This window comes from Dendropsophus ebraccatus, chromosome 2 (assembly GCF_027789765.1).
Source record: "Dendropsophus ebraccatus isolate aDenEbr1 chromosome 2, aDenEbr1.pat, whole genome shotgun sequence".
NCBI lineage: Eukaryota > Metazoa > Chordata > Amphibia > Anura > Hylidae > Dendropsophus > Dendropsophus ebraccatus.
In genome coordinates, this window is record NC_091455.1 from 213,816,809 (window position 1) to 213,843,799 (window position 26,991).

The 26,991-nt window shown below is 42.9% G+C and overlaps 1 protein-coding gene across 5 annotated transcripts in view; it reads right to left on the minus strand.

Moving 5' to 3' along the window:
- Positions 1–10,687: 10,687 nt before the first annotated feature.
- CDK14 (cyclin dependent kinase 14) overlaps positions 10,688–26,991 on the minus strand; it is a 312,138-nt gene continuing 295,834 nt past the window's right edge. For all 5 annotated transcript variants that reach the window (XM_069959461.1, XM_069959459.1, XM_069959458.1 and 2 more), the window contains one exon: positions 10,688–14,855. Coding sequence is in view for 1 of the 5 variants with exons in the window: in XM_069959458.1 (XP_069815559.1) it covers positions 14,815–14,855 (41 nt within the window). In the remaining 4 variants the exon portion in view is untranslated. The remainder of the gene's footprint in view (positions 14,856–26,991) is intronic.

The window sequence follows — 26,991 nt, forward strand, 5'->3', positions numbered from 1 at the left end:
ATTCACCACAATACATTGCCAGGTCCTCAGCATTAAATGTGAACAAAAAAAGGACTCTCTCAGAACAGGAGGGTCTGGGAGATGGACTGAGCTACTGAGCATGTGCAACCAGCATTACTGAGTCCATAAGGTGGACAACCTGGGAATGAACCAAAAGTACACCCATATAACACTACATTGAAGGATATGGGAAGTGCAACAGCCTTTTTTCTGTCTAGGGCTCAAAGAGGTCAAATAGGTACAAAAAAAAGCTATAAAAGAAAACATCTTAAAGGGAACCTGTCACCCCCCGTGTCGGGGTGACAGGCTCCCGACCCCCCGTTAGAGCCCCCTATACTCACCTCATCGCGCCGGGTCCCGCTTCTGGAGGTGGTCGGGTGATGAAGATCTCAGCCGCTGCAGCCCGGCGCGCACACTGAGAGATGAGTCCAACGCTCATAGAGAATGACGGAGCGCTGGACTCTCCTGTCATTCTCTATGGGTGTTGGGGCGCCGGGCTGCAGCGGCTGAGATCTTCATCACCCGACCACCTCCAGAAGCGGGACCCGGCGGGATTAGGTAAGTATAGGGGGCTCTAACGGGGGTCGGGAGCCTGTCACCCCGACACAGGGGGTGACAGGTTCCCTTTAAAGGGATTACCAGTCCCCACTTTGCATGTTGGTGTTGGAACTCAGTTTCATTGAAGTGAATGGGGCTGAGTTGCAATACGACACACAGCCTGAGGACAGTGGGGGTGTTGTTTTGAAGAAAGTAGCAGTGCTTTTTCTAATTCTGGATAACGCCTTAAATGTAGCACTATATGTAGTACTATAATACTGCTCCTATATACAGGGATATAACTACTATAATACTGCTCCTATATACAGGGATATAACTACTATAATACTGCTCCTATATACAAGAATATAACTACTATAATACTGCTCCTATATACAGGGATATAACTACTATAATACTGCTCCTATATACAGGGATATAACTACTATAATACTGCTCCTATATACAGGGATATAACTACTATAATACTGCTCCTATATACAAGAATATAACTACTATAATACTGCTCCTATATACAGGGATATAACTACTATAATACTGCTCCTATATACAGGGATATAACTACTATAATACTGCTCCTATATACAGGGATATAACTACTATAATACTACCCCCTATATACAGGAATATAACTACTATAATACTGCTCCTATATACAGGAATATAACTACTATAATACTGCCCCTATATACAGGAATATAACTACTATAATACTGCTCCTATATACAGGGATATAACTACTATAATACTGCTCCCTATATACAGGAATATAACTATTATAATACTGCTCCTATACACAGGGATATAACTACTATAATACTGCTCCTATATACAGGAATATAACTACTATAATACTGCTCCTATATACAGGAATATAACTACTATAATACTGCTCCTATATACAGGAATATAACTACTATAATACTGCTCCTATATACAGGGATATAACTACTATAATACTGCTCCTATATACAGGGATATAACTGCTATAATACTGCCTCCTATATACAAAAATATAACTACTATAATACTGCTCCTATATACAGGAATATAACTACTATAATACTGCTCCTATATACAGGGATATAACTACTATAATACTGCTCCTATATACAGGAATATAACTACTATAATACTGCTCCTATATACAGGAATATAACTAATATAATACTGTCTCCTATATACAAAAATATAACTACTATAATCAAAACTGGGAGAGAAATTCTGAGTTTGCACCAAAGTCCAGTAACTTATTATACATGCCCATGAGCTAGGACGTATACACAGAGGATGTAAGGCTAACGGTGTGCAGCATAGGGGTGCAATGCTTAAACAGAGTATATAGTATTCCAAAAAGAGAGACAAAGAAGCTTGCACTCACCAAAAAACTGCTGCGGTATAGATCCGTTTATTTCATCTTCATAGACGTGAATGGGGAGGGGAAGTGAAGGCAGGGGCGTCCGATGGCATCGGACGCCCCTGCCTTCACTTCCCCTCCCCATTCACGTCTATGAAGATGAAATAAACGGATCTATACCGCAGCAGTTTTTTGGTGAGTGCAAGCTTCTTTGTCTCTCTTTTTGGAATAACTACTATAATACTGCTCCTATATACAGGAATATAACTACTATAATACTGCTCCTATATACAGGAATATAACTACTATAATACTGCCCGCTATGTATAGATGTACATTTATATGGCGGTAGAAGCTGGATTCTCTTTTCACACAGACAGATTACGGATGAAATTGTCTGTGACAGAAAATCAGTCGCCCTATAACACTTATTGATAGAGTCGCTATATTCGGCGCTCATCAATGTTCTCAGCGCAACTTTATTGACAGTTAATTGAAGGAGCAATAAGCTCGGCCGTTGTCCTCATTATGTCGCCTCACATCCGGCCGTACTGATCTCATCTACACATAAGGGAGAGTGCAGCTGATGGGAGGTAGGTGGCGCTAGGGGGTCATTCACTGGGGGCAAATACTCAGCTCGGTGGTGACATCGCAGCAAGGGAAGTAGCTAACTTCTCCTCCTCGCTTCCATACAAACCAGTATAGCTGGCGGCCACCATAACCGACCAGTAAGGTGCAGGATCCTAGTCTTGTATTACACAGGCCTGAGATAGGACCAGTCTCTGAGGAGACGTCTCCATCGTGAGGTGTTGTCTCTTCGAGGCGTTCGCCACGTGCTGATTATTTGCCTCAGCGGGGACAGGATAAATGAGGAGGTAATTTAATCACATTTTGAAAGCAACGTTCATTTGGCCGTTATCAGATGAAACGTCCCGCTGGCTGCCGGTCCGTCTCCTGCCGCTTTGTTAATAGCAATGTGGACTGAGATACGGCCGTGTGTGAAGTGTCCGGACTCACTGATGAAGATCCTGATTCCACAATAATAGTCTCACCGGGGGAGGGGGTGGCTGGAGGGGATTATTCCTCTTAAAGGGAAATTCCACTTAAACAACATTTTTACACAATTTCACTTTGCTTCAGTGATCTGGTATTAAAGGGGAACTCCGGCAAAAAACCTTTTCCTTTCAAATCAACTGGTTACAGTTATATAGATTTGTAATTTACTTTAATTTAAAATTCTCCAGTCTTCCAGTACTTATCAGCTGCTGTATGTCCTGCAGGAAGTGGTGTATTCTCTCCAGTCTGACACATTGCTCTCTGCTGCCACCTCTGTCCATGTCAGGAACTGTCCAGAGCAGCAAATCTCCATAGAAAACCTCTCCTGCTCTGCACAGTTCCTGACATGCACAGAGGTGGCAGCAGAGAGCACTGTGTCAGACTGGAGAGAATACACCACTTCCTGCAGGACATACAGCTGCTGATAAGTGTGAGTGAACATAGCCTTAAAATATAGAGAAACATCCTGGATCCTGGATAACCCCTTTAAGGCATTGTATGGCGGTATAACTTGAACACTGGGTGACTTATCATGTAGAAAATACACAGCAGTGTTATAGTAGATTGGTATTATTATATACACTGTAGGAAGTATTATTTAGCCATTTTGGACACTGTACAGAAGTATATTTTATAGACACTGTATAGAAGTGTATTTTATGAGAACTGTATGACAGTATATTTTATGGACACTGTGACAGTATATTTTATGGACACTATGACAGTATATTTTATGGATACTGTATGGCAGCAAATTTTACTGGACACTATGGCAGTATATTTTATGTACACTATGGCAGTATATTTTATGGACACAGTATGGCAGTATATTTTATTGACACTATGGCAGTATAATTTATGGACACTGTATGGAAGTATATTACACTGTATGGCAGTATATTACACTGTATGGCAGTATGCAGGTATAGACATTCAGTTGCCCACATACCTGTGCTGGTTATAACATCAGACTTGGTTTTTCTTCTAAGTTGTCATCCCGCCATATACAATGGCACCATCACTGATTGGATCCCGGCCAATCAAACATTAATAGTAACATGTGTAAAGCGGTTCCTCGGGATTACTGTGGAATCTTAAGATAGGCCATCAATACTAGTGGAGAGGCCGTACTGTTCAGGTTCGGGAACGTTCTCCATACCCGAGTCCTCGGCCTTTGACTCTCCGCAGCCAAAATGTTGCCAAACCTGCCTCTTCGCTCAACACTGATCAATACCCTACAGGTGGGGGTCCAACTCTCTGTACCACCTCATTGAACCAATTGAAGAGGCTCTGGTGCTCCATTAGATGACAAGTGTCGAACCTCTACGTATCTGATATTGATGGCCTATTCTTAGTCAAGGTCATCAATTTTGTAGACCTAGAGAATCTCTTTAATGTTTTGGATACTGCCAGTGTTGCAACTACATTGGATGAACCTCGTTCCTCTTCTTTCTTCATAAAAGTTGATATTGGATATTAATCTTCAGCCTTGCCATGACCCTACTCAATTACTCATCTAGAAGGTTGGTTGAGCAGTGTTGGGCAGAGTTGTGGAAATGTTCAGGTTCGGCAATGTTCCCCGAACCCAAACACTCTGCATTTGGCTCCCGGCAGCTGGAGAAGTTAGAAACAGCCTATGGCCTGTGTTTTCCAGGACTCCTTAAGGGGGCATCCAACATCTTCAGCTGATGGAAGTCAAATGCAGAGTGTTCGGAGAATATTGCCAAACAGTTTGGCAACTCCGCTCAGTACCATTGAGTCTTCCATTGTACATGAGTACAACCACGCATGGAATATGAGTCTGTAATTCAAACCTGAAGGGACTCTGTACGCCGTAATGTTACTCCCTAGAAGAACTTTTTGTAGGCTAGTATCCTCCGTAATATGTTATGGATGATAGAACATGCCACAATCCAATTTGCCAATGCAAAAATCTCAAAAACTCTATGTGCGTCTAGAATTATCTGCTGCTGTGTTTGGGCTTTGCATGAGATTCATCATGAACAAAATGAGGACGAGGTTTTGCATTTCGATGGAGCACTGATTGAGAAGTCGTCAAGACTCCGACCATCAACACTGGTAACTTCTCGCTCTACTCAAAGTTTTCTTTCTGTCTGATTGACTGACTTTTCCTCTAACGATAGGAAATTAATAACTGATAAATGGGGGCTTGATTATTGGGACCCAACTGTTCACAAAAACCAAATGACTGGAGCAGTAGTGGACGTCCATGGCCATCCATCCATGGATGAAGCGCTGCCCACATGTGTGCCACCAATCCTTTGTTCGTGGAACAACGGACCTCAGTTCTCACACCCTCCATCGATCAGTAGGTGATCTCCGAGCAATGTTTGGAAGCCTTGTAGAGAATGGAGCACTACCCGCACGTGTGTGCTACCACTCCATCCATTCAGCGGCAAACAAACCTGGGACCCTGGTAGTCGGACCCTCATCGTTCAGCTAGTGATGCTTTAGCAGAATGGATAGAGCGCTATTCACACATGTTGGCTAACACCCCATCCATTCTGGGGACAACTGAGCTCTGGTCTCGGGTCCCAGCAGTCTCGGGACTCCCACCCATCAGCTAGAGATACGGCATCATTTTTCATCTTGGAATTACCAGAAAATGTACATGCATTTAAAGGGTTTTTCCATGTAGACAACATATACTCTGTTGGGGCATGACAAAGTCTAGAGGGGTCCTCTGCTTGGATCAACCCTTCTATGAGCCAGACATGAGAGGCATCATGTTATATAGTTGTGACTTCCCTCGGCTAATAGTCATGAGACGTCTTTGGGTCCAGCAAAATCACAAGGCTATAACCGAAAGCCCAGAGACGACACAGCATGGAGTCCAGTTACGATAAGGCCGTTCTTATGGCCTAAATGTGGAGACGTCCATCCGGGAATAGGATTGACAGAGAAACTTTTTGTCCTTTTCTATTATTTTACCCATCCATCGTGTTTTGGTTGGACATAGCTTTTAATGATTGACTGGGAGTCTTGACAGAAGAGTCTGAAGAAGACGCCACATGTAGAGAAGTAAACTTCAAGTGAAGAGCTCAGATCCAGCAATGTGACATCTGTTTCAGCCAGGTTTCCCCGCTGTTGCCTCTAAGTCAATCACATTAAATAACACGATTTTGGCCGGGATATCTATTCCCTTTAAATCACGCTCTGTTTGCAACCAGCCAGCAGCAGGTCAAGGCCAGTGGAGATGGTGTGACACCAGAAGGTAGCAGAAACTTTCCCTATTCATTCAACCTCACCACCAGCTGTTCTGTCAAAGTTAACTTTCTGTAATTGTATCCGCGCACTTCAATCCATCACACCACATGTTAAAACTCACTTGAGACAATTTCACATCATTATAAAGAACCAAAGAAAGTCATCCGAACAGGCCTGGGGAGCGCTTTCTGGGTCACCACTCGCAAGTTAATGACCCTTTCCATATTCTTGAGCTTTTAACATGTAGTTTGCACCTTAATATAGATTACTTAAGATTCCGCTTTGAGATAGGTGAACAATTTGTGAAGTTTTTGCTCCGGTCTTCACACTGACATTTCATAAAGAAGGAAAAAATGGAGGGAAATAATCATCAGTGCTCTGTTATCTGTGTCCATCAAAATACTGACTGCAGTATTCTGTGTGTATATATATATATATATATATATATATATATAAATATTTTTTTTTACAGTTACATTTTTGGGAAAAGGTTTGAATAGGTCTCCCAATTTTTAATAACTGGATTGGCATCGAAAATTCATAACAGCAGTCATCAATGAAAATATACATATAACTACTATAATACTGCTCCTATATACATGACCGCAATTAGCAGGAGACACCTGAGTGCACATGGTTTTAATCCCTCCTGTCTTTTCCCATTCTGTCTGCAGCAGCTATGGTGAGTGTAATACCTTATCCAGACTTGTGCTGTTTGGGGGCGACCTTCTCCGCCGGTGGTGCTGGCCGGGTTCTGGTGTGGTGTTTTTGGGTCTGGTCCTGTGGCATGGGGGTCGCAGGGCAGTCCCATGGCCCCCGTTCCCTGGCTGTGCACGCCTGCGGGGTTGGTGGCCACTGACTGGCACGGTGTGGACTTAGTGTAGGGACCCATGTGTATCAGATACCGGCACGAGGTACATGGGGCAGTATGGCTTGATCAATTCATACACAAAATTCTGATGTGTTTTTTATTAAGCCTAGGGGCACTAGTATCAGCCATAGGTGTGAGGTGCAGCACTCTGTTTCTTCCCTGAACCATAACTACTATAATACTGCTCCTATATACAGGGATATAACTACTATAATACCGCCCCCTATATACAGGAATATACTACTATAATACTGCTCCTATATACAGGAATATACTACTATAATACTGCCCCTATATACAAGAATATAACTACTATAATACTGCTCCTATATACAGGAATATAACTACTATAATACTGCCCCCTATATACAGGAATATAACTACTATAATACTGCTCCTATATACAGGGATATAACTACTATAATACTGCTCCTATATACAGGAATATAACTACTATAATACTGCTCCTATATACATGAATATAACTACTATAATACTGCTCCCTATATACAGGAATATAACTACTATAATACTGCCCCTATATACAGGAATATAACTACTATAATACTGCCCCTATATACAAGAATATAACTACTATAATACTGCTCCTATATACAGGAATATAACTACTATAATACTGCTCCCTATATACAGGAATATAACTACTATAATACTGCTCCCTATATACAGGGATATAACTACTATAATACTGCTCCTATATACAAGAATATAACTACTATAATGCTGCTCCTATATACAGGAATATAACTACTATAATACTGCTCCTATATACAGGGATATAACTACTATAATACTGCTCCTATATACAAGAATATAACTACTATAATACTGCTCCTATATACAAGAATATAACTACTATAATGCTGCCTACTACTGTACACATAGGATACATTTTATATAACAATATTATACTTCATTTTATTCAGGACAATTAAAGACGACAGGGTTGAGGTGTGAAGCACAAATACATCTTTATTTATATGCACAAAATACACATAGTAACAAGTAAAGCATCAATATACACGGCTACCTACAAGACCATGAAGATAACGTCAGTCTATTATTATGCGCTGAGCCAGCAATTCTCAAACTTTCTGTGGCTTTGTATGCACCCACTGGAGGTAGCCATTTAACTCGATTACTACAGGGGTATATCCTAACCAATTATAGCCTATCCATAAGGTTACTACAAAAGTCACCATCAAAGTCTTTGGGTGTTAAAGAAAGGGTCAAGCGGGCAGTGGTCGGCTCCTGTCCATATCTCCCATAGATCCGCCCACTGTATTTCATGGTGAGGTATCAGACATCTTTGACACCCTAGGGGCGTTCCATGAAGGTTTGTGAATGGAATACCCATTAAAAACCAGTCCATCAGGGCTGGCTTCAAGTATAAGTATTGGGTTTGTTATCTGCCCCACCCTTGGGTTCCACAACTACCCCACCCTTGGGTTTACCATCTATCCCACTCTTGTGTTCTTTCTCTCCCCCCCCCCCACCCCGCCACTTGAGTTCCCTATCTAGCCCGCTCTTGTGTTCCTTGCTAACCCACTTTTGTGTTCCCTCTCTGCCCCCGTCCCCCTTGGGTTCCCTATCGACTCCACCCTTGGTTCCCCATTAACCCTAACTTTGGTTTCCTTATTTGCCCCACCTTGGGTTCCCCATCTCCTTCACCCTTGGACTCTCTATGTGTCCACTTCCCCCCTTAAATTCCTTATCTGCCCTACCCTTGGGTTCCACAACTACCCCCCCCCCCCCCCGGGTTTACTATCTATCCCACTCTTGTGTTCCCTCTCTGCCCCCATCCCCCTTGCGTTCCCTATCTACCCCATCCTTGGTTCCCCATCAACCCTAACTTTGGGTTCCCTATCTACCCCACCCTTGGGTTCCCCATCTTCTCCACCTTTGGGTTCCCCATCTCCTCCACCCTTGGATTCCCTATCTACCCCACCCTTGTGTTCCCTCTCTGCCCCCATCCCCCTTGCGTTCCCTATCTACCCCATCCTTGGTTCCCCATCAACCCTAACTCTCCCTAGCCTGAGGTGGCTCATAATAAGGAATTAAAGGGATTATCCAGAACTAGAAAAAAAAACCACATCTACTTTATTGCATAAACAGTGCCACCCCTGTCCTGAGGTTCTGTGTGGAATTACAATTCAGCTCCATTCACTTCAATGGAACTGAGCCACAAACCCCCACACCCAACCTGAGGACAAGAGGGGTGCTGTTTCTGGAAGAAATTGGCCATGTTTTTCTAAGCCTTGATAACCCCTTTAAGCTGCATTCAACTTCACACCGAGTGAAGGTAAGACAGACCTCAGGTGTAGGTGCAGGTATCCTAAACACATGTACATGCTACTGCGTGAATGCGTCAATCTTTGGCTTCTCTGAAAACGTGACTTTTTTGGTATTTTTATTTTTGTACCCCTGTGTTATACGGGCGCCGAGTCTTCAGTTTGAGAATCGCTGGACTTAAAAAAACAGACAAATTTAATATGAAATATGCCAAGTGTGCTGCCCCCTATGGTTTGAAGGGCAACTCAACACAGGTACTATTTCACTTATTCTGTAGTCTCTGTATATCAAAAATGATACAAAAACTACGAGGGGCTGCGGTCACCCTCTTCCGATTGCAAACGCAAAGATGCAATCTAATAAGTGCGTCAGTTCATGAACTATTCTGACCCTAGGGTAGGCGGGGTAGAATACTTTTATTAATAAAAGCGTACAGGCATCTCCGGAGCACCTATAAGCACCCCCTCCCCATGGTTTATTCTATCCCAATATTCTATATCATTAAATAGAAAAAAAATCAATGCAAACTGGAAAATAACAACGACAAGTTAAAAAATTCTAGCGGTTCTGTGTCGGGTAGTTAAAATAAATGGGTGATTTTTCGGTAAGGTGACACCTTCACACATAGTGATACTAAATCGCGGTGAGGGTTGGACTTGATCTTGCCAATTCACCAAAAAGAAAAAAAAACAGCGAGTAAACAGTTTCCTTGAGTTTTCACTTTGGATTATAAACAGATTCAAAGATCGGCAAATTGGCCCGATCATTATATGTATTGCAGCCGAGTCAAAGGGTTAAATAAATATGTTGACATATGAGTGGTGGGCAGTGGCGTTGCCAAACTCCAGGAGTCCAGGAGCGGAACTTCTCGGAAGCGGTGAGTATATGGGTCTGCCGGCACAGGGGGTGACAGGTCTCCTTTAAGCTTGCTCCAGTCTGTCTGAACCCAGGTGTCTCGGCATTTGATTACTGGTGGCTGAAGAAGTTGGATGCCGCCTTAAGGCTGCCTGGCAAATATGGATACAGCCTTAGGCTGGGTTCACACTATGTATATTTGAGGCTGTATTTGTGAGGCTGTATAGCAACCAAAACAAGGAGTGGATTTAAAACACAGAAAGGCTCTGTTCACACAATGTTGAAATTGAGTGGATGGCCGCCATTTAATGGCAAATTTTTGCTGTTATTTTAAAACAACGGCTGTTATATTGAAATAATGGCAGTTATTTACTGTTATATGGCGGCCATCTACTCAGTTTCAACATTGTGTGAACAGATCCTTTCTGTGTTTTCAATCCACTCCTGGTTTTGGTGGCTATGAGGATCTGACAAGAGGACCAAATACTGCCTGAAATATACGTAGTGTGAACCCAGCCATAGGATGTATTGATGTTTGCCAGGACTCCCTAGGGCTGTATCCAGTTTGTTCAGCTTCCAGTAATCAAATGTTGAGACACCCGGATTCGGACGGACTTGAGCGCGCTTAAGTTGCGCTCATCTCTAGCTTTGAGTTTTACACAAAATAAAAAAATAAATAAAAAAAACGGTTAACAGGACATGCATCTGATCAATGTCCTAGATGGCTCTATGATGCAGAAGAGAGTTCTCTGTAGATAAAAGTTTCCTAGGGGTTAAGTGTATCAAATAAGCCCTTTTAGAAAGTTATCTTCCATAAAAGACCCGTATCCTTTCACCATCTCTACATCTACCGCCCAAAGTTTCAATGGACAGTGGAAAATGTAGCCGACATGTTAGGTGGTAAAATTGCAGGAGGGTGGAGACTCTTCTATTACTTAGAATAGGACCAGTGCAGAAGAGGCTGAGGTGTTGTATACTACGTCACCCCCTATGTGCCAGCCATGTCTTAAAGCTTTAGCTGGTAGATACAGAAAATCTGAATTAATAGAGATCCTTTAAGAGGCACTATGGGAAGTGGTCAGCCATTATAGGGGACTAGCTCTATAGGAAGGGAAGGAGTTGTTCTAAAAAAAACAACTTGAAGAAACTTGAGGTTTCTCCGTAGCCCTTTTTTATTGCGTTTATCTTCATCCTCCAAAAGAAGACGTAACAAAGGAGATACAAAAGAGGTTTTCAGTCCAAATTTTATGTCTAAATAGTTCTGTATGTCAGGTCTACCTAAAATCAGTTTTCCCATGAAAACAACAACTTTTTCATGGCTAATTCTACTCCTAGGTTCTGAATAGAGATGAGTGAACCTGGAGCCCATCCGAGTCGATCCGAACCCGAACTTTCGGCATTTGATTAGCGGTGGCTGCTGAAGTTGGATAAAGCCCTAAGGCTATGTGGGAATCATGGATATAGTCATTGGCTGTATCAATGTTTTCCAGACAACCTTAGAGCTTTATCCAAGTTCAGCAGCCACCGCTAATCAAATGCCGATCGTTCGGGTTTGGATGGACTCGAACCCGAACTTTGTTCGCTCATCTCTAGTTCTGAACAAGGCGGATGCACATGGCTAGTCTGGCTTCTTTCTCTTCTCCACTGGATATGTCATGAGGTCCCTAGTGTGGTGGGTCGGATGTCTTTGAAGGATTTTCCCGTCTTCTCAGAAGAAAGGCTAAGCAAGTGCAATTGCAGTCTTCTCTTCTACCAAGAAGAGATGGCGCTGGGGCTTCACCATACGAGCGATCCCTCAACATACTTAGGAGAAGAGAGAGAGAGAAGCTACACTGAGCATGTGCGACCACCTCTGCACCTTAACTAAGGTGGACACAGTAAAACTATCAGGAATAAAAAGCAGGGGGGACTTTTTAATAAGAGTTAATAATAAAAATGTTCTGAATTTAGGGCTGGAATGAAAGAAAAATGATATTCTTTGAAGTTCTGTTATCTGTGATGATAAATACCCGAAAAGTGCATGGTTCCTTTAGTAACCACTCTGCAAAACAAATCATATAGTAATAAAGAAAGGAGAAACATAAAATTCAGCAACCATCGAGTCCCAAATCTTCCTGGTTCCGGGAAGAGATCCACAATCTAGTTCTTTAAAATCCAACTATAGAACTCTTTAAAGGGGTAATTCAGCACTACAAAAACATGGCCACTTTCCCCCTACTGTTGTCTCCAGTTTGGGTGGAGTTTTAAAACTCAGTTCCATTGAAGTAAATGGAGCTTAATTGCAAACCACACCTGAACTGGAGACAACAGTAGGGGGAAAAGTGGCCATGTTTTGGTAGCGCTGGATAACCCCTTTAACTCTTGGTGTTGAAAAGACCTGTCAAACTGTTCGGGTACGGCAACGTTCTCCAAACCGGAGCGCTTGGCATTTGATTCCTCGTGGCTGCAGAAGTTGGATGTCACCCTACGGAGTCTTGGAAAACATGAATACAGCCATAGGCCATAGGAGTCAAATGGCAAGTATTCAGATTCGGAGAATGATGCCGAACCCAAACAGTTTGATAGGTTCGCTCAACAGTACTTTTTAGTCAGCCCCCCCCAAATTATCTAATACATTGACCTCTCAACTCAGACCATAGGTGGCCCTAGTTTATGGTCTTCCAAGGGCACAAATCTTACATACATCAATGATATCTAGAGATGGAGACTTCCCTTTAGGAAGGTCTCCGATAGTTTCATACAAGGACAGTAATGCCTGGTACAAATATTTGCAACTTGGTCTTGAACCATAGAAACCTAAAACTAATGGAAAGAGTAAAAATGGCCACCTGTGTCTTCTGTAAGGTCAATGCATAGGGCATCCTAAAGGTCAACCCATTCTCCATTCCAAATGAACCCATAAATTTGCAATCCCTCTATGGGTCTAGTATGATAATAACAAGAAAGGGTCAGATGAAGGTGGACACTCTAGATTAGGTAGAAAAGAACAAGCGCCAAGCTCGAATGACAAAAGATTGGACCTTTTCTTCCAGCCTATAGAAAAGAGGTCCTATAAATGTTCTAGACTCTACCGACATCCTATCGAAATGAAACAATAATGGCTTAAGGATTTATGCATATAAATAACCTGCATAACACGTAAAAGACAGCAAATTTGGTCAGAATCAGAAACAAACGCTGTATAAAAAAAATTACCCTGTCATCTTCTCTTTCTGAATTTGCAGAAGGCGAGACTATACAAGTATCATCAATTGCAATCTGTTAAAATGACGTTAATAGGTTCTTAGCTGATGACCAACCCAGCCCTACAATGCCCTTAGGTCCTAAAAGGTTATATAGGAATTGGTTTTCCAGATTACCCTTTGAGTTCAAAAGGGGAAGAATGTTCCTTATGTTCCGATAGGGGTAACTTGCAATTTCTAAATATCAGTGACAATTCTTTTACTAGTTAACCTAATTTTCTACATGGAATGGACTTTATTTTTAGAAAGGAAATTTGAACACTGCCCCCTGTCGATCATGATTCTCCCAATCGGGTTAGTGGGGAATGTGAGGGAGTCTCAAGGCTACCATAGTCTGGATTTACAGGCAGGGGTTTAGTACAGGGAAGGGGAATCTTCGGCCCTCCAGCTGTTACAAAACTCTCCAAACATTCCCATCATGCCTGGACAGCCAAAGCTAAAGCCAGGAGGGCCGAAGGTTCCCCATGCCTAGTTTAGTATATCAGCCTCTAGATGGTGCTGCGACTTCCCGCTGTGCATCAGGCAGGAAGAGCTGCTTCTTTGTAAACTTAAATATATGATAGGAATTGAATAAATACTGGTAAGAAATAAAAAGAAACCTGAGTATCACAAAGAGCCAATGGCAGTTTCCAAGCAGGCAATTTTTTAGATTATTTTTAAGGTTATTTTTTTGCATTGATATCGATGTGAATCACCAAAAAGATGCAAACGTCTGTCCACTTTACCATATTTGAAAAAAAAGCACCCCGACCCCTGCCATTCCCATCCAAATTCTCTCTCTGTTTTATTCTAGAAACCATGAACACATTATTTCTATAGTGTTGTAGTGAAGTACAAATGGCAAAGATTTTTCATTCAAAGCCTCAATGTCCAACGAAATATTGCTAATCATAAGAACAGGCCCCGATGCCCAATGATATTGAAGTCCTCGTATAGAAATGTATACTAAATGATCCATTAGGAATTTGCTCCAAACATTTATTGCAAACAAGAATTATTTAGTTTTTGCGTTGCCTAAGGAAAGTCCTGCAAACCGATAAATAGTTGAAGTCTTGGCTTAAAGCCTCATTGAGCAAAGTCTAGGAAGGTTTAGAGACATAAGGATATGCGTTGTCTCAAAGGAAATGAAGAAATTAAAGGAACATTAAAAAAAAAAAGAAAATGTTGCCATGTAGGTATTACGTTTTAATCATACGTCTTCATGTAAATCACAAGGTAGCAAACTGCGTGCAAGGCTTGAAGCAAATAAGTGGGTGGAACATTGTCTTGTGAGATCCTCAGCAAAGGGTTGATGATCAACCGGCAAACGTTCTCTCCGTAAGGCAAATGTCTTCTCATTCCTTGACCATTCTTCTGTGATGATTGACGTGTTCTCCTGCGGGGAGAAGAAAGAATGAGATTAACATGGTGGAGAGAGAAGAACGTTTGACCAATGGGTTTGGCTGAAAAACATTGGTGGAGATCCAACTGGGTTTGGCTGAAAAATATTGGTGGAGAACCAACTGGGTTTGCCTGCAAAACATTGGTGGAAAACCAACTGGGTTTGGCATGATGAGAATTGTTGTTTTGCAATATCTGTAAATGGTTGATACATACATAGTCAACACATTGCAGGATTCCTATTCACTTCCGAGGAGTCACAGCCATAGATGTTCAACCTCAACAAAAAAAAATCTATGTTGTTAAATTAGAACATCCAGATCTGTTGAAATGCAGGAAGCATAACTTGAGGTGAGTGAATCTACTGTAAGAGTTGCAAAACTAAGCTCAACTAAATTCATTCTCAGTCTCGTAAAAGTCATTCTGTTTTCCGAACGTTCCGATTCCCAGAAGAAGTGTAATGAGACTCTGGAATGTCTCGTGCCAGAATTCTCTGAGGGATCAGAACACTCGGAAAACGGAATTATTTACTGAGGTTAAATGAATGATTAGATTCATTACATTTGCTGAACTCTAATCATAACTAAAATTACTAAGACTGTGAACTTAGGACTGAACTGGATCCCCCCCACAGCAAAGTTTTTTTGGAAGAGTTTTCCCTATTTTACAGTAAAGGATCCATTTCCAAGTCTGTCCTGTACTTGGCGTAGAATATATGGTTTGTGCATAGATTCAGATCATAACTGTATAATTCAGATCATAAGCCCTACAAAAATTTTGAAAAAAATTAAGCTACTTTCTTGCAAAAACAGGCCACCCCTGTCCTTAGGTTGTGTACAGTATAAAATTCAGCTCCATTCACTACAATGGAACTGAGCTGCAAAACCCAAAAGCGAGCTGAGGACAAGAATGGTCCAGATTTTGGAAGTCAGCGGTCATCCAAGGATAAGGTAAGGCTGGACACTAAAGATGAGCAAATTTGCAGAAAGTTTGGGTTCGCACAAACCTGAAGGATCCGCATTTGAATCCTGCAGCCTGAAGAAGGTGGATGCAGCCCGATGATTGCATGGAAAGCATGTATACTGCCAGTTGTATCCATGTTTTCCAGCCAGTCCTTGGGCTGCATCCACCTTCTTCAGGCAGCAGGATTCAAATGCTGACCGTTCAAACTTTCTGCAAAATCTTTTCATCTACCATCTGTACCATATGTGACTAGTGGTGCAGCATATAAGGTTGTACAGTGTAATAGCCCTGGACAGTACTAATACAAAATACTATAATTTTAAGTAAATAAAATTGAGGAGACTTTAAAAATCCACATATATATATAAAAACCTTTTACCGAAAGGTCCAATATTACACCAGTTCAGTAGACGCTTTATTAACAGAAACTTGCAATGTGGAAAAATTCAATAAAATGAGTCATAGGTCGTTTTTTGTTCGGAATAAGACAGATGGCCCCATAAACTAAGTTGTTTCTGGAGAAGGTTGGGTTTGCACCGTTTCCCCCGTTAACTGTAAGGTGTAACTGTTCACTCAGCCAAATATATTTCTGGACGTCGGAAGGACACGAGAGGATAGACGATACATTCATTTTTATAAATGTGACTTTACGCTGGCCACACTCCCAGTCCTGGAGCCGCGCTTGGCGACAGAATCGAACAGATGTTGAACAGAAGTCAATTTGGAAGAGTTTCCCATATCTAGAATATTAATGCACCCGCCAATCCACCTCGGCAGCCATATTCCTGACAAGTCTAAAAGCCTTGATTTTCTATCTGAGCTATAGCCTGGCTTTTCTTTGCAATGGTTTGCTGGTCTCGCCTTTTATCTAAATACCTTGCCTGAGGGAAAGTGGCTTGTTGGCACCAACACCCGAGTCACATGGGAGCACCCCGAACCTACGCCCCTGATTATATTACCTTTCCCCTTCAACCAACTTCGCTCACCACTACATAGAATAGCCCACCAGACTTCATGCGTCTCATAAGTAGTTTTTTTTTGTTTTTATCATTTCCCCCAAGATGTAACTGTTCACGCCCAAAATATTTTAGAATTTTAAATGTATTTATAAATATAGATAATTATATATTTGTTTAATTTTAAACAGTTACGTTTTCAATTTGACTGGAGGGAATCATTATGGGCAGAGGGTGGGGGGAAATAAAAAAGACAATAAGCTCATATGTCCCTGTGCCCGCACCGCAACACTGGGCTCCCGTACCCGCCGGGTTGTCCTCTTCTCCCGGTTTCCGGGTACGAATATAACCTCTTTTTATGTTGCCCCAGCCCAGAATATATTTTTTGCCCTACACTAGACTTCTCCTTTAATATTTCAGTTCCTTGTCAATGGGCAGAATTAGTCGTGCAGCTGAAATGTTATTTTTGTTAGTTTTAAAAAAATATTTATACATTTTTTTTTCAAAATTATAGTGATGTGGATGTGGAAATGACAATGGGGCCAATCTACTCAGCGGAGTCACATGATGGTCTGTACAGTAGATTTTAAAAGAAATAATGTGAAAGACAACCTTCACAAGCTCCATTATAGTTTGAGTAACCAAGCTCTGCACTTGACCTTTCGTGTGATAAATGGAATTTTAGCACATTTGAAACTAAATTCTTGTGGAGCCAGACATGACATAACCATGGAAGTCTTATATGCAGAATATGTCAATCATGCCTTCAGAATGTTCATCCATAAAGCGAGGTGTAGTTAGGCTTTCCATCACATAAGATGGAAATTTTTAAAGGGGAGATCTTACCTGTTCTGACACCTGCTCCACAGACAACCCCTTTAACCCTGTATCTAAATTCAGGTATTTTTTTCCACCCCACCCGGCCCTCGGCACACAGAGCACATGCCTCACCTACCCCTCCTCATGCTCTTTCCTTGCATTAGTGGGGTGTTACACTCAGAATTAACTTCCCTCTCTGTGTTCTTCCAGTGGAACAATCCCACCTCCACTTCCGAGACGGACCCATCTGGTAATGACAGCCCACTCAGCCAATCACTGCCCATGGTGCCGCACGGTGTCAGTCAGTGGGCCATCTCTACTGAACAGGTCAGTCTTAGAAGTGGAGGTGGCATTGTTTAGCTGGGGACCTGAAGAAGACATAAGAGGACAATGGGGGAGAGCGGAAAGGTAAGGATAGGCCGTTTATAATTGTCTGCACCTTGGCAGGCATCAACATATTAAAAGTTAATTTTGAGCAGGATACCCCTTTAAGAGGACCAATTAGTGATATCAGGCTTCCCCTACCTTCTAGATATTATAAAGTATAATATAGCTAGGAGTCTAGGACTGTCCCACTGGATCTGGGATGGTTGGAAGGTCTGTTGGATGATGACCCAAGGTCCATGACTGGTGCTTTTTTTTCATGTCACCATTAAAGGGGAACTATGAGCAAATGAGATGAATCTAACCTACAGATATGTCCCTATTGCACAGGAGACGCTGAGGAGGAAGGTCTGTCTCTTATAGTATTTCTCTTACCTTCCTCCTCGGCACCGTTCTGAAGCAGTTAGCAATTGCTCCTTGATCTGGTGAGACCGTTAGAGCCCGTCCACCCCTGGCCGGCCAGGCCCTTACTTATAATAACGAATGGGGCGGAATCGGCGCTATGGGGGAGGGCAGTGTTCCTAATGGTCTTACGGACCATGGAGCAAACTACTAACTGCACCAGAACAGCGCAGAGGATGAAGGTAAGAGACATCCTATAAAGAGACATAGCTTCCTCCTCAGCGTCTACTGTGCAATAGGGACATAGCAGCTGGTTAGATTTGTCTAATCTGCTGATAGTTCCCCTTTAAATTCTTTGGTGGCCACACATATTAGAAGACACATGATTTAAGGGTGCTATTGCTAAAAGCAGGGTATACCAAGGCATTATAAGACCATTAGATGATCCCCGATACCTTTATGTGTCCACATACCTTCTCGTTGGCCTCTGACAATGGGGGGGGGGGGGGGGGGGCATTATTTCCCATATAACCAGCACAGAACTCTCTCCGCATGTCTCCTTCCATACCGATTTCTTTATACCACTGGAATATGGATACAGTCGCTTTACGCGGCGCCTGAGCCCAGAGTTAATATAAAGAAGTAAAATGAAAAGCCTGATCGCTTCCACAGGACAAAGCTGACATTTTGGGGGATTCACGATTCTGGAAAAGCATCATGTTACAGAGAAAAAAAAAAGATGAAAATGGAAAACCCGGCCTCTCGCTGTGCAGGTGAATGACCTGTGGGAGCAGCCCGTGCCTGCCAGGATTTCTCCACATTGCAGCATCAGACACAGACTGATTAGATCATCGTCTAGCTGCCACCGACCAGGCTCCGGAGACTAATTAGAGGAAGTACGGCCTGCACCGGCACCCCATTGACACCTAATTTGCTCAGCCAAAGCCCTTGGGGAGAATGTATTATCTGTGCAGCTGCGCTTTCTGCCTTGCTGAATTTAGACATAAGCAAAGCAGTTCTACCAAGAACAATAAGGCCCCGGCACAATGCACACAGATACATAGAGAAATACTGAATAATCCAGGGGCCACCGAGCCCACCAGCTCAGGATGTTCTCACTGAGGAAAAAATAATAACATTTATATATATATATTTACATAATATACATTTATTTAAACCTATTTAAATAAATTTTACAGATTTGATTACTCATTTAAAGGAGTTGTCCAGAATTAGAAAAACATAGCTGTTTTCTTCCAAAAACAGCGCCACAAATGGGCTCAGGTTGTGAGGGGTATTACAATGCAGCTCCATTCTCTTTAATGGGACTGAGCTGCATAACCACATGCAAACTGAAGAATGGCGCTGGGAAAGGGAATAGGTAAGGAAGTCACGGTTTTCTAATCCTTGATGACCCCTTGAAGATATGCAGAGGGTTGCTGACCAAAAAATGTTTTCTTTTAAATTAACTGGTGCCAGAACGTGCCAGAGATTTGTAATTTACTTCTATAAAATCTTCAGTCTTATCAGCTGCTGTATGTCCTGCAGGAAGTGGTGTATTCTCTCCAGTCTGACACAGTGCTCTCTGCTGCCACCTCTGTCCATGTCAGGAACTGTCCAGAGCAGCAGCAAATCCCGATAGAAAACCTCTCCTGCTCTGGACAGTTCCTGACATGGACAGAGGTGGCAGCAGAGAGCACTGTGCCAAACTGGAGAGAATACACCACTTCCTGCAGGACATACAGCAGCTGATAAGTACTGGATAGCTTTATAGAAATAAATTACAAATATCTGGCACGTGCTTGGACCAATTGATCTGAAAGAATTTTTTTTTTGGGTGAACACCGCCTTTAAAAGATTTTCTCTAAGTAGTAAAGTGGTAAAAGGAGTGCTAACATGGTTGTGGGGATCCAACTATCTATACTCCACAGTCACGTCAGGATAGTGAGGACCAGAGACTCTTTACTCTGTTGACCCTTGGGATCCCAATAGATCATGAGCGGATCTGTCAAACTGTTCAGGTTTGGCAAAGTTCTCCAATCCAGGACGTTCGCGATTTGATTCCCCTCGGCTGCAGAAGTTGGATGCCTCCGTAGGGAGTCCAGGAAAACATAGATACAGCCATAGGATATATCCATGTTTTCCAGGACCTCCTAGGGCGGCATTCAATGCCTGTGGCCTCTGGGAATCAAATGCCAAACGTTTGGGTTCAAAGAACTTTGCCAAACCCGAACAGTTTGAAAGGTCCGCTCAATACTCGATATCCCCTAAAAATCCTAGAAAACGCCTTTAATCTATTAACCTAGATAGATGTGCCCATCAGCCATGCGATACAACTGGAGGCAGAGAGGGATGTGGGTGAAGTTACTCTATGTACAGAGCTGTAGTATATATATATATATATATATATATATATATATATATATATATATATATAGTATAATAAGCCACCAACCACTAGACAAACGCGGATAATACCATAGAGACGTAGACATACAACCGCACATAGTAAGATATAATTGTATCCGGTCCTTGTCCCTTTGTTACTGGGAGATCTGGTGGGGCTTATCGAGGTGCCCTTCTGGCAGACCACGCAGGGCCACTTCCTAACCCCCTTCCCTTATTATGGGATTAAGCAGGTGGTGTGTCATCCTTCGCCTCCCCCTTCCTGCCATCCCTTTGTTCCTCTTCTTTGTGTTTGTTTTTATTATATTCGCACGTGGGGCAGAGATATTATTTCGCACATAAGCCGTGATTCATTGTTATACACCTACACGGCCGCTACTGCCGTTCCCTGCCGGATCTTATCATTGTCCTCTTCCATTTTTACACATTTTACACAAAAACATAATAACAAAAGGGGAAACAAAAACGACGGCTGCTGTGTGTGTACGGCCCTTGTGATATATACCGACAATTACTATCGGATCTATAGCACTACCAGGATTCAGCATCAAGCCCAAGTCCATCAAGTATTGTATCCTTGGTGGCAGGGGCCTGGGCTCTGAAGCACCAATAATAATGTTACCAGCAGATACCGTCCCTCGCTGGCATAGCCAGGGCGTTACCAGATGTCTATAAGACATGGACTCCCATGGATCTTTCCAGCAGAAATGTCTCATAGACTAACAAGTCAGAGTGGTTACAATCACCGATTATCTGGTACCTCGGGGGTCCCCAGTTGGTGGATTATCAGAATTTTTTTTATTCTTTGTGTAACGTAACCCATTCACCAGACCAACAGTTGAACTTTGGGGTCTGTGGCATCAGAGAAGGCCGGACCATCCTGTTGTTAAAGCAGGTCCCGAGGGCCCATTAACCGAAGAGGACCATGACCTGTTAGGGAGTCATAACCTTCTGCAGGTGGTAAGCGTTCCATCCAGGTGTCCAGATCACTCTCACTTGACCCACAGGCCGGGGTCAGAGAGTAAACTTGTTGGCTAACCCAGTGGAATCGGCAGATCATCTAATGTGTGTATGGTAGGCTCCCAAGTCTCCCCAGAAACCAGATGTCAAGTAAGAAAAGAGTTGGAGGTCAACATGCCAGATCTTTTTTTAGTTCTGTGGGAGAGAAGCTGCTACCAGAAGTGGCTGAGCTGAATGTGTGTGTGCGCCGGGATAGCAATCCGTGAACGACCATTTGGCTGACGGCTTTTGGAGAACGTGATCATCTTAAGACCCAAATCATTTTTGTGAAATCCAATGGGAATATGTCACTCATTTTCCAATGCAGATTTGAAATAAATTTTATATGAAAAAAAAAGTAACGTCACTTGTTACCTCATTGGGTAGGCTTACATGGATTAGTCACAATGAACGAAGCCAATCCACGTCCAAATCTGTAGTCAAATCTGACATCTGTGCTAGAAATCCCAGATGTTGCCTTGGATTTCTGCTGTAAAATCGGCAATTGAGGCTTCCAATAAAAAAATCCATTGTCTGAACATGGTCTTAGGACATCACTCCTCCTTCTTACATCAGGGATGGTAACCTGCCACCCTCCAGCTGTTGCAAAACTACAATTCCCATCATGCCTGGACAGCCAAAACTTATGCATTGGCTGTCCGGGCATAATGGCAATCACCTTCTACCGTCTCAGGTCAAATGCAGAGTGTCTGGGATTGGCTAACGTCGTCAAATCCGAACAGTTTGACAGATCCGCTCAACACTACTCATTATTATTTGCGGCCATCAATATTACGTAACGGCCGCCTTCCTCATCTATGTTCCAGAAGTGGGAACATAGCCTAATACTTAAAGGGGTATTCCAGGTAAAATCAACTTTTCCACTATCCACAGTAACCTCTGTATCTCGGCTGATCTCCGTATCAGGCCCCTGACATCTGTATTATGAATAGAGCCGCGAGCACAGCACGTGACGGCACATTTATTCCTATGGAGTGACGGAAAGAGCCGATTAAGCCGGAAGAGCACTGTACTCTGCTCAATAGGAATGAATAGGTTACGTACTGTACCTGTGGCTCTATTCATCGTACTGAAGTTGGGGGCCCGTTACGGAGATCGTTGGGGGGTACAGATGTCTGACCCCCCACAATCTCCTACACTTTCTCTATCTTGAGTATAGAGGAAAAGTAATTTTTGCTGGAATACCCCTTTAAACCTAAGGCTAGTAACCAGGGTAGTGAGGGGTAGGGTAATCCACATTTGTTATATTACCTTATTATTTTTACGTCTATTGTTATTCTATTATTGCAGAAGATCGTCTGAGAATGTGAAATACAATGGCGGAATGAAATGTCCTAGAGCCAATGGATTTAAGTCAATGCTGTAAAATAAATGCCATAAATATAAAGGGAATCTTTACTCGGCTCCTTCCAGAACTTTAAAAGCTCACGATCATTTATCCATATTTAAACACCTCGGAGATTTGCTGCGTGCTGCCATTTTTTTTCATAGTCCTTTCCTTCTCTCCGGAGAATTCTGTAATTTATTTTCTAAACTCTTTTTTTTCCCCCTCTCACTTTGACACTCCGGCAGAACCTCTCTCTTACCCCTACATTGTCTAAGGAGATTTGCTGTGCAAAGAACAAAGTCTCCCAAGCCTTTCTGCAATTACCATTTGAATCAGCTTTCCCAGCACAAAGAATGGGGAGATTTCCAGTATGAATCTGTGTGTAAGAGAACCCGGCCGGAGCGCGGACTGAGAGTCTGGATGTGATATTCTACTCACTCATTTAAGAAATAAGAAAAGCACAAAATTTATTTGATTTCAAATCTTTTTCAGTTTCGTTTTTTTTTTTTTTTTTAAATTTCGGCTTCCTTCTTTATCGTGGTAAATACTTGAAATCAAAGTATTTTAGGAGTGATACCTTTATTGGCCAATAAAGGCTTCCTTCTTTACAATTTTTTTAATTTTATTTATGTACACATTGAAGTGGGTCTCGGTTTTGCTTTTTCAATAATTTATTTACAAACATGAAAGTAGATCTCTATTGTTTTTAATTATAGATTTATTTATTTATTTGTGCATAAACCTTTCAAAAAGTCAACCAGACCGAGCAAATCTTTCCATTGTAATTTTGCCCGGTCAGTTCCCTTCCTGGTTTTGGTTGAAAAATGACTGGCGGAAATACTATGTGTGAACACATCCTAGGGGTGCAGAAGTCTGCAAGGAAATCAGACGCGAAAATCCACACTAAATTTTTGTAAACTGTGGTGCTGTATTTGATGCTGATTTTCCAATGGATTTGCATAAAAAATACGAATTTTGCTGCCAAACCTGTTGTATATATATATTTTTTTTTTAGATTTTACTTCAAATTCAGCAAAAGAATCAGACAGGCTGCAAATGTCTATGAGGATGAGATTTGATGCAAATAAAGTGCAAATCTGCCAAATGGATAGATTTTACCCATGCTCCTCCATTGAGTCTGTATGGGAACACTAAAGAATCTTTATGAGCTCATGTTGTGTAACTGGACACGTGTGCTGGTATTAAATGGTATGCTGTGGTTTGTAGAGACTGTGGCCAGTAGAGACTGTGGCTATGATGTGACTGTGGCAGGCAGAGACTGTGGCGGGTAGAGGCTGTGGCTGGTAGAGACTGCTGCTATGATGTGACTGGGAGAGACTGTGGCTGGCAGAGACTGTGGCTGGCAGAGACTGTGGCTGGCAGAGACTGTGGCTGGCAGAGACTGTGGCCGGCAGAGACTGTGGCTATTATGTGACTGTGGCTATGATGTGACTGGTAGAGACTGTGGCAGGCAGAGACTGTGGCTGGCAGAGACTGTGGCCGGTAAAGGCTGTGGCTATTATGTGACTGTGGCTATTATGTGACTGTGGCTATGATGTGACTGGGAGAGACTGTGGCTGGCAGAGACTGTGGCCGGTAAAGGCTGTGGCTATTATGTGACTGTGGCTATGATGTGACTGGGAGAGACTGTGGCTGGCAGAGACTGTGGCGGGTAGAGGCTGTGGCTGGTAGAGACTGCTGCTATGATGTGACTGGGAGAGACTGTGGCTGGCAGAGACTGTGGCTGGTAGAGACTGTGGCCGGTAAAGGCTGTGGCTATTATGTGACTGCGGCTATGATGTGACTGGTAGAGACTGTGGCAGGCAGAGACTGTGGCTAGTAGAGACTGCAGCTATGATGTGACTGGGAGAGACTGCAGCTGGCAGAGACTGCAACTCTTCCTGGTCCTACAGGTCAGCCAATCTATGTAAACAGTTATAAGTAAGGCTGGCATTGATGTGTCTGGATGAGGAAGAAATGGCCCATTTATTTGGCTAACCAGTGAGCGTCCTGGGGGTCCATTCCCCACCATACATTCATTGATGGCCTATTCTGGAGAACCTAGTAGATATGTATGTGATGTCCCACCACTGGTGCTGTCTAGAGCACCTGAGTAAGTCACTCTCTCAGGGTTACAAGTGGGAGATGTAGTACTGTGTAGATGTAGTACTGTGTTTTCCCACTAGGTGTCACCACTGTTTGGTCCCACAGCTGAAGTCACCAAGGGTCTTATGCCATGTGTTTGTATTGCTGACCAGTCAGGTGCTTGTTTTCTTTTATCTTATCCTATCCTATCTCTTCTCTCTCAGACACACACAGTCCCCCAACTCACAGGAGGGTTTAGTTTAGCTCTTGTAAGAGGAGTTCGTTCCTGGTGGAAGGAAAATCGAGGAGTTGGGGGTCCAAGCAGATGGATATTTGAGCGACAAGTATCTTCTTGCCCCTCTTCTTTCTACACCCCTGTTCCGGCAGAGCACATTCACTACATTGGGCAGGGCTCCTCTGGCAACTCCTCTTCTCTCTCTACAAAGCACCTTCTACTTCTACAAGCTCTGGTTACCTCCTCATGTGTCAAGATTTGCACTACTGTATCACGTGTACTGTTAAACTTGAGTCTTGCCTCAGTAAAAAGTGTTATATTTTTTGACTAAACATACGGGACTCTGGTTAAATCTGTCAGCACCTGCACCCACACACACCACTGTATATTTGGGTTATTTCTCCTTTCTGTGAGTGGTTACCCAGGTGGGTCTGCTACCACTCCGAGTGACCCTAAACACTCCCGGAGGTTACCGACCATTGGGGCAGCCAGCGGGCGTAACATCAGCCTTAACACACGAGTGAAACAAGGCGACCATCACACTATAGTAGTATTTTATTCTAATCATCTTAAAGTCGATCTATCACCATCCATCTTCACTTACTGAAGCACACTCGCTCACACCCGCTCAGTCACAGAGACGACCACATTTGTATCCTTTTCCATCTGGACGGAATCCTGAGGCTTTGTACAAGTGCGATGTGAGAGCTCATCCGTCTCTGGTCCTCCCGGGTGGATGCTGAATGTGATGGAACGTTCCTACAGCTCAGTCGCCAAGAGAATCCCCTCATCCACAACCCCCCTGACCTCAGCTGACCCCTATTATAAAGACCCGATAGGAGCCCCAGCCTTATCGTAATATTCAACCTGTTACAAGGTGTCAGTGTAACAGTCTCATACATTAAAGGGGTAGTCCCCCCCCCAAAAAAATTCTTTCAATCCACTGGTGCCAGAAACTGGCAGAGATTTGTAATTTACTTCTATTAAAAAAAATTCCAGCCTTCCAGTACTTATCAGTTGCCGTATGTCCTGCAGGAAGTGGTGTATTCTCTCCAGTCTGACTGTCCAGAGCAGGTAAGGTTTTCTATGGCGATTTGCTGCTGCTCTGGAAAGTTCCTGACATGGACAGAGGTGGCAGCAGAGAGCACTGTGTCAGACTGGAGAGAATACACCACTTCCTGCAGGACATACAGCATCTGATAAGTCTGCACCGTTCCAGTGCAGCTAGCTGTTCTCCACGTTCTGGTAAGACCCCTAGGAGCACTACCTGTGCCAATCCGCTCCGGCCCTTTCTAATGACAATGAATAGAGCAGGCCGGATGGAGGATGGATTGGCGCTATGGGGGCGGGAAGTGCTCCTAGTGGTCTTACCGGAACGTGGAGCACAACAGCTAACTGCACCGGAACGGCACTGAGGAGGAAGGTAAGAGACATACTATAAGAGACATGCTATAAGAGACACACTATAAGAGACACGCTATAAGAGACACACTATAAGAGACACACCATAAGAGACACGCCATAAGAGACACGCCATAAGAGACACGCCATAAGAGACACGCCATAAGAGACACGCCATAAGAGACACGCCATA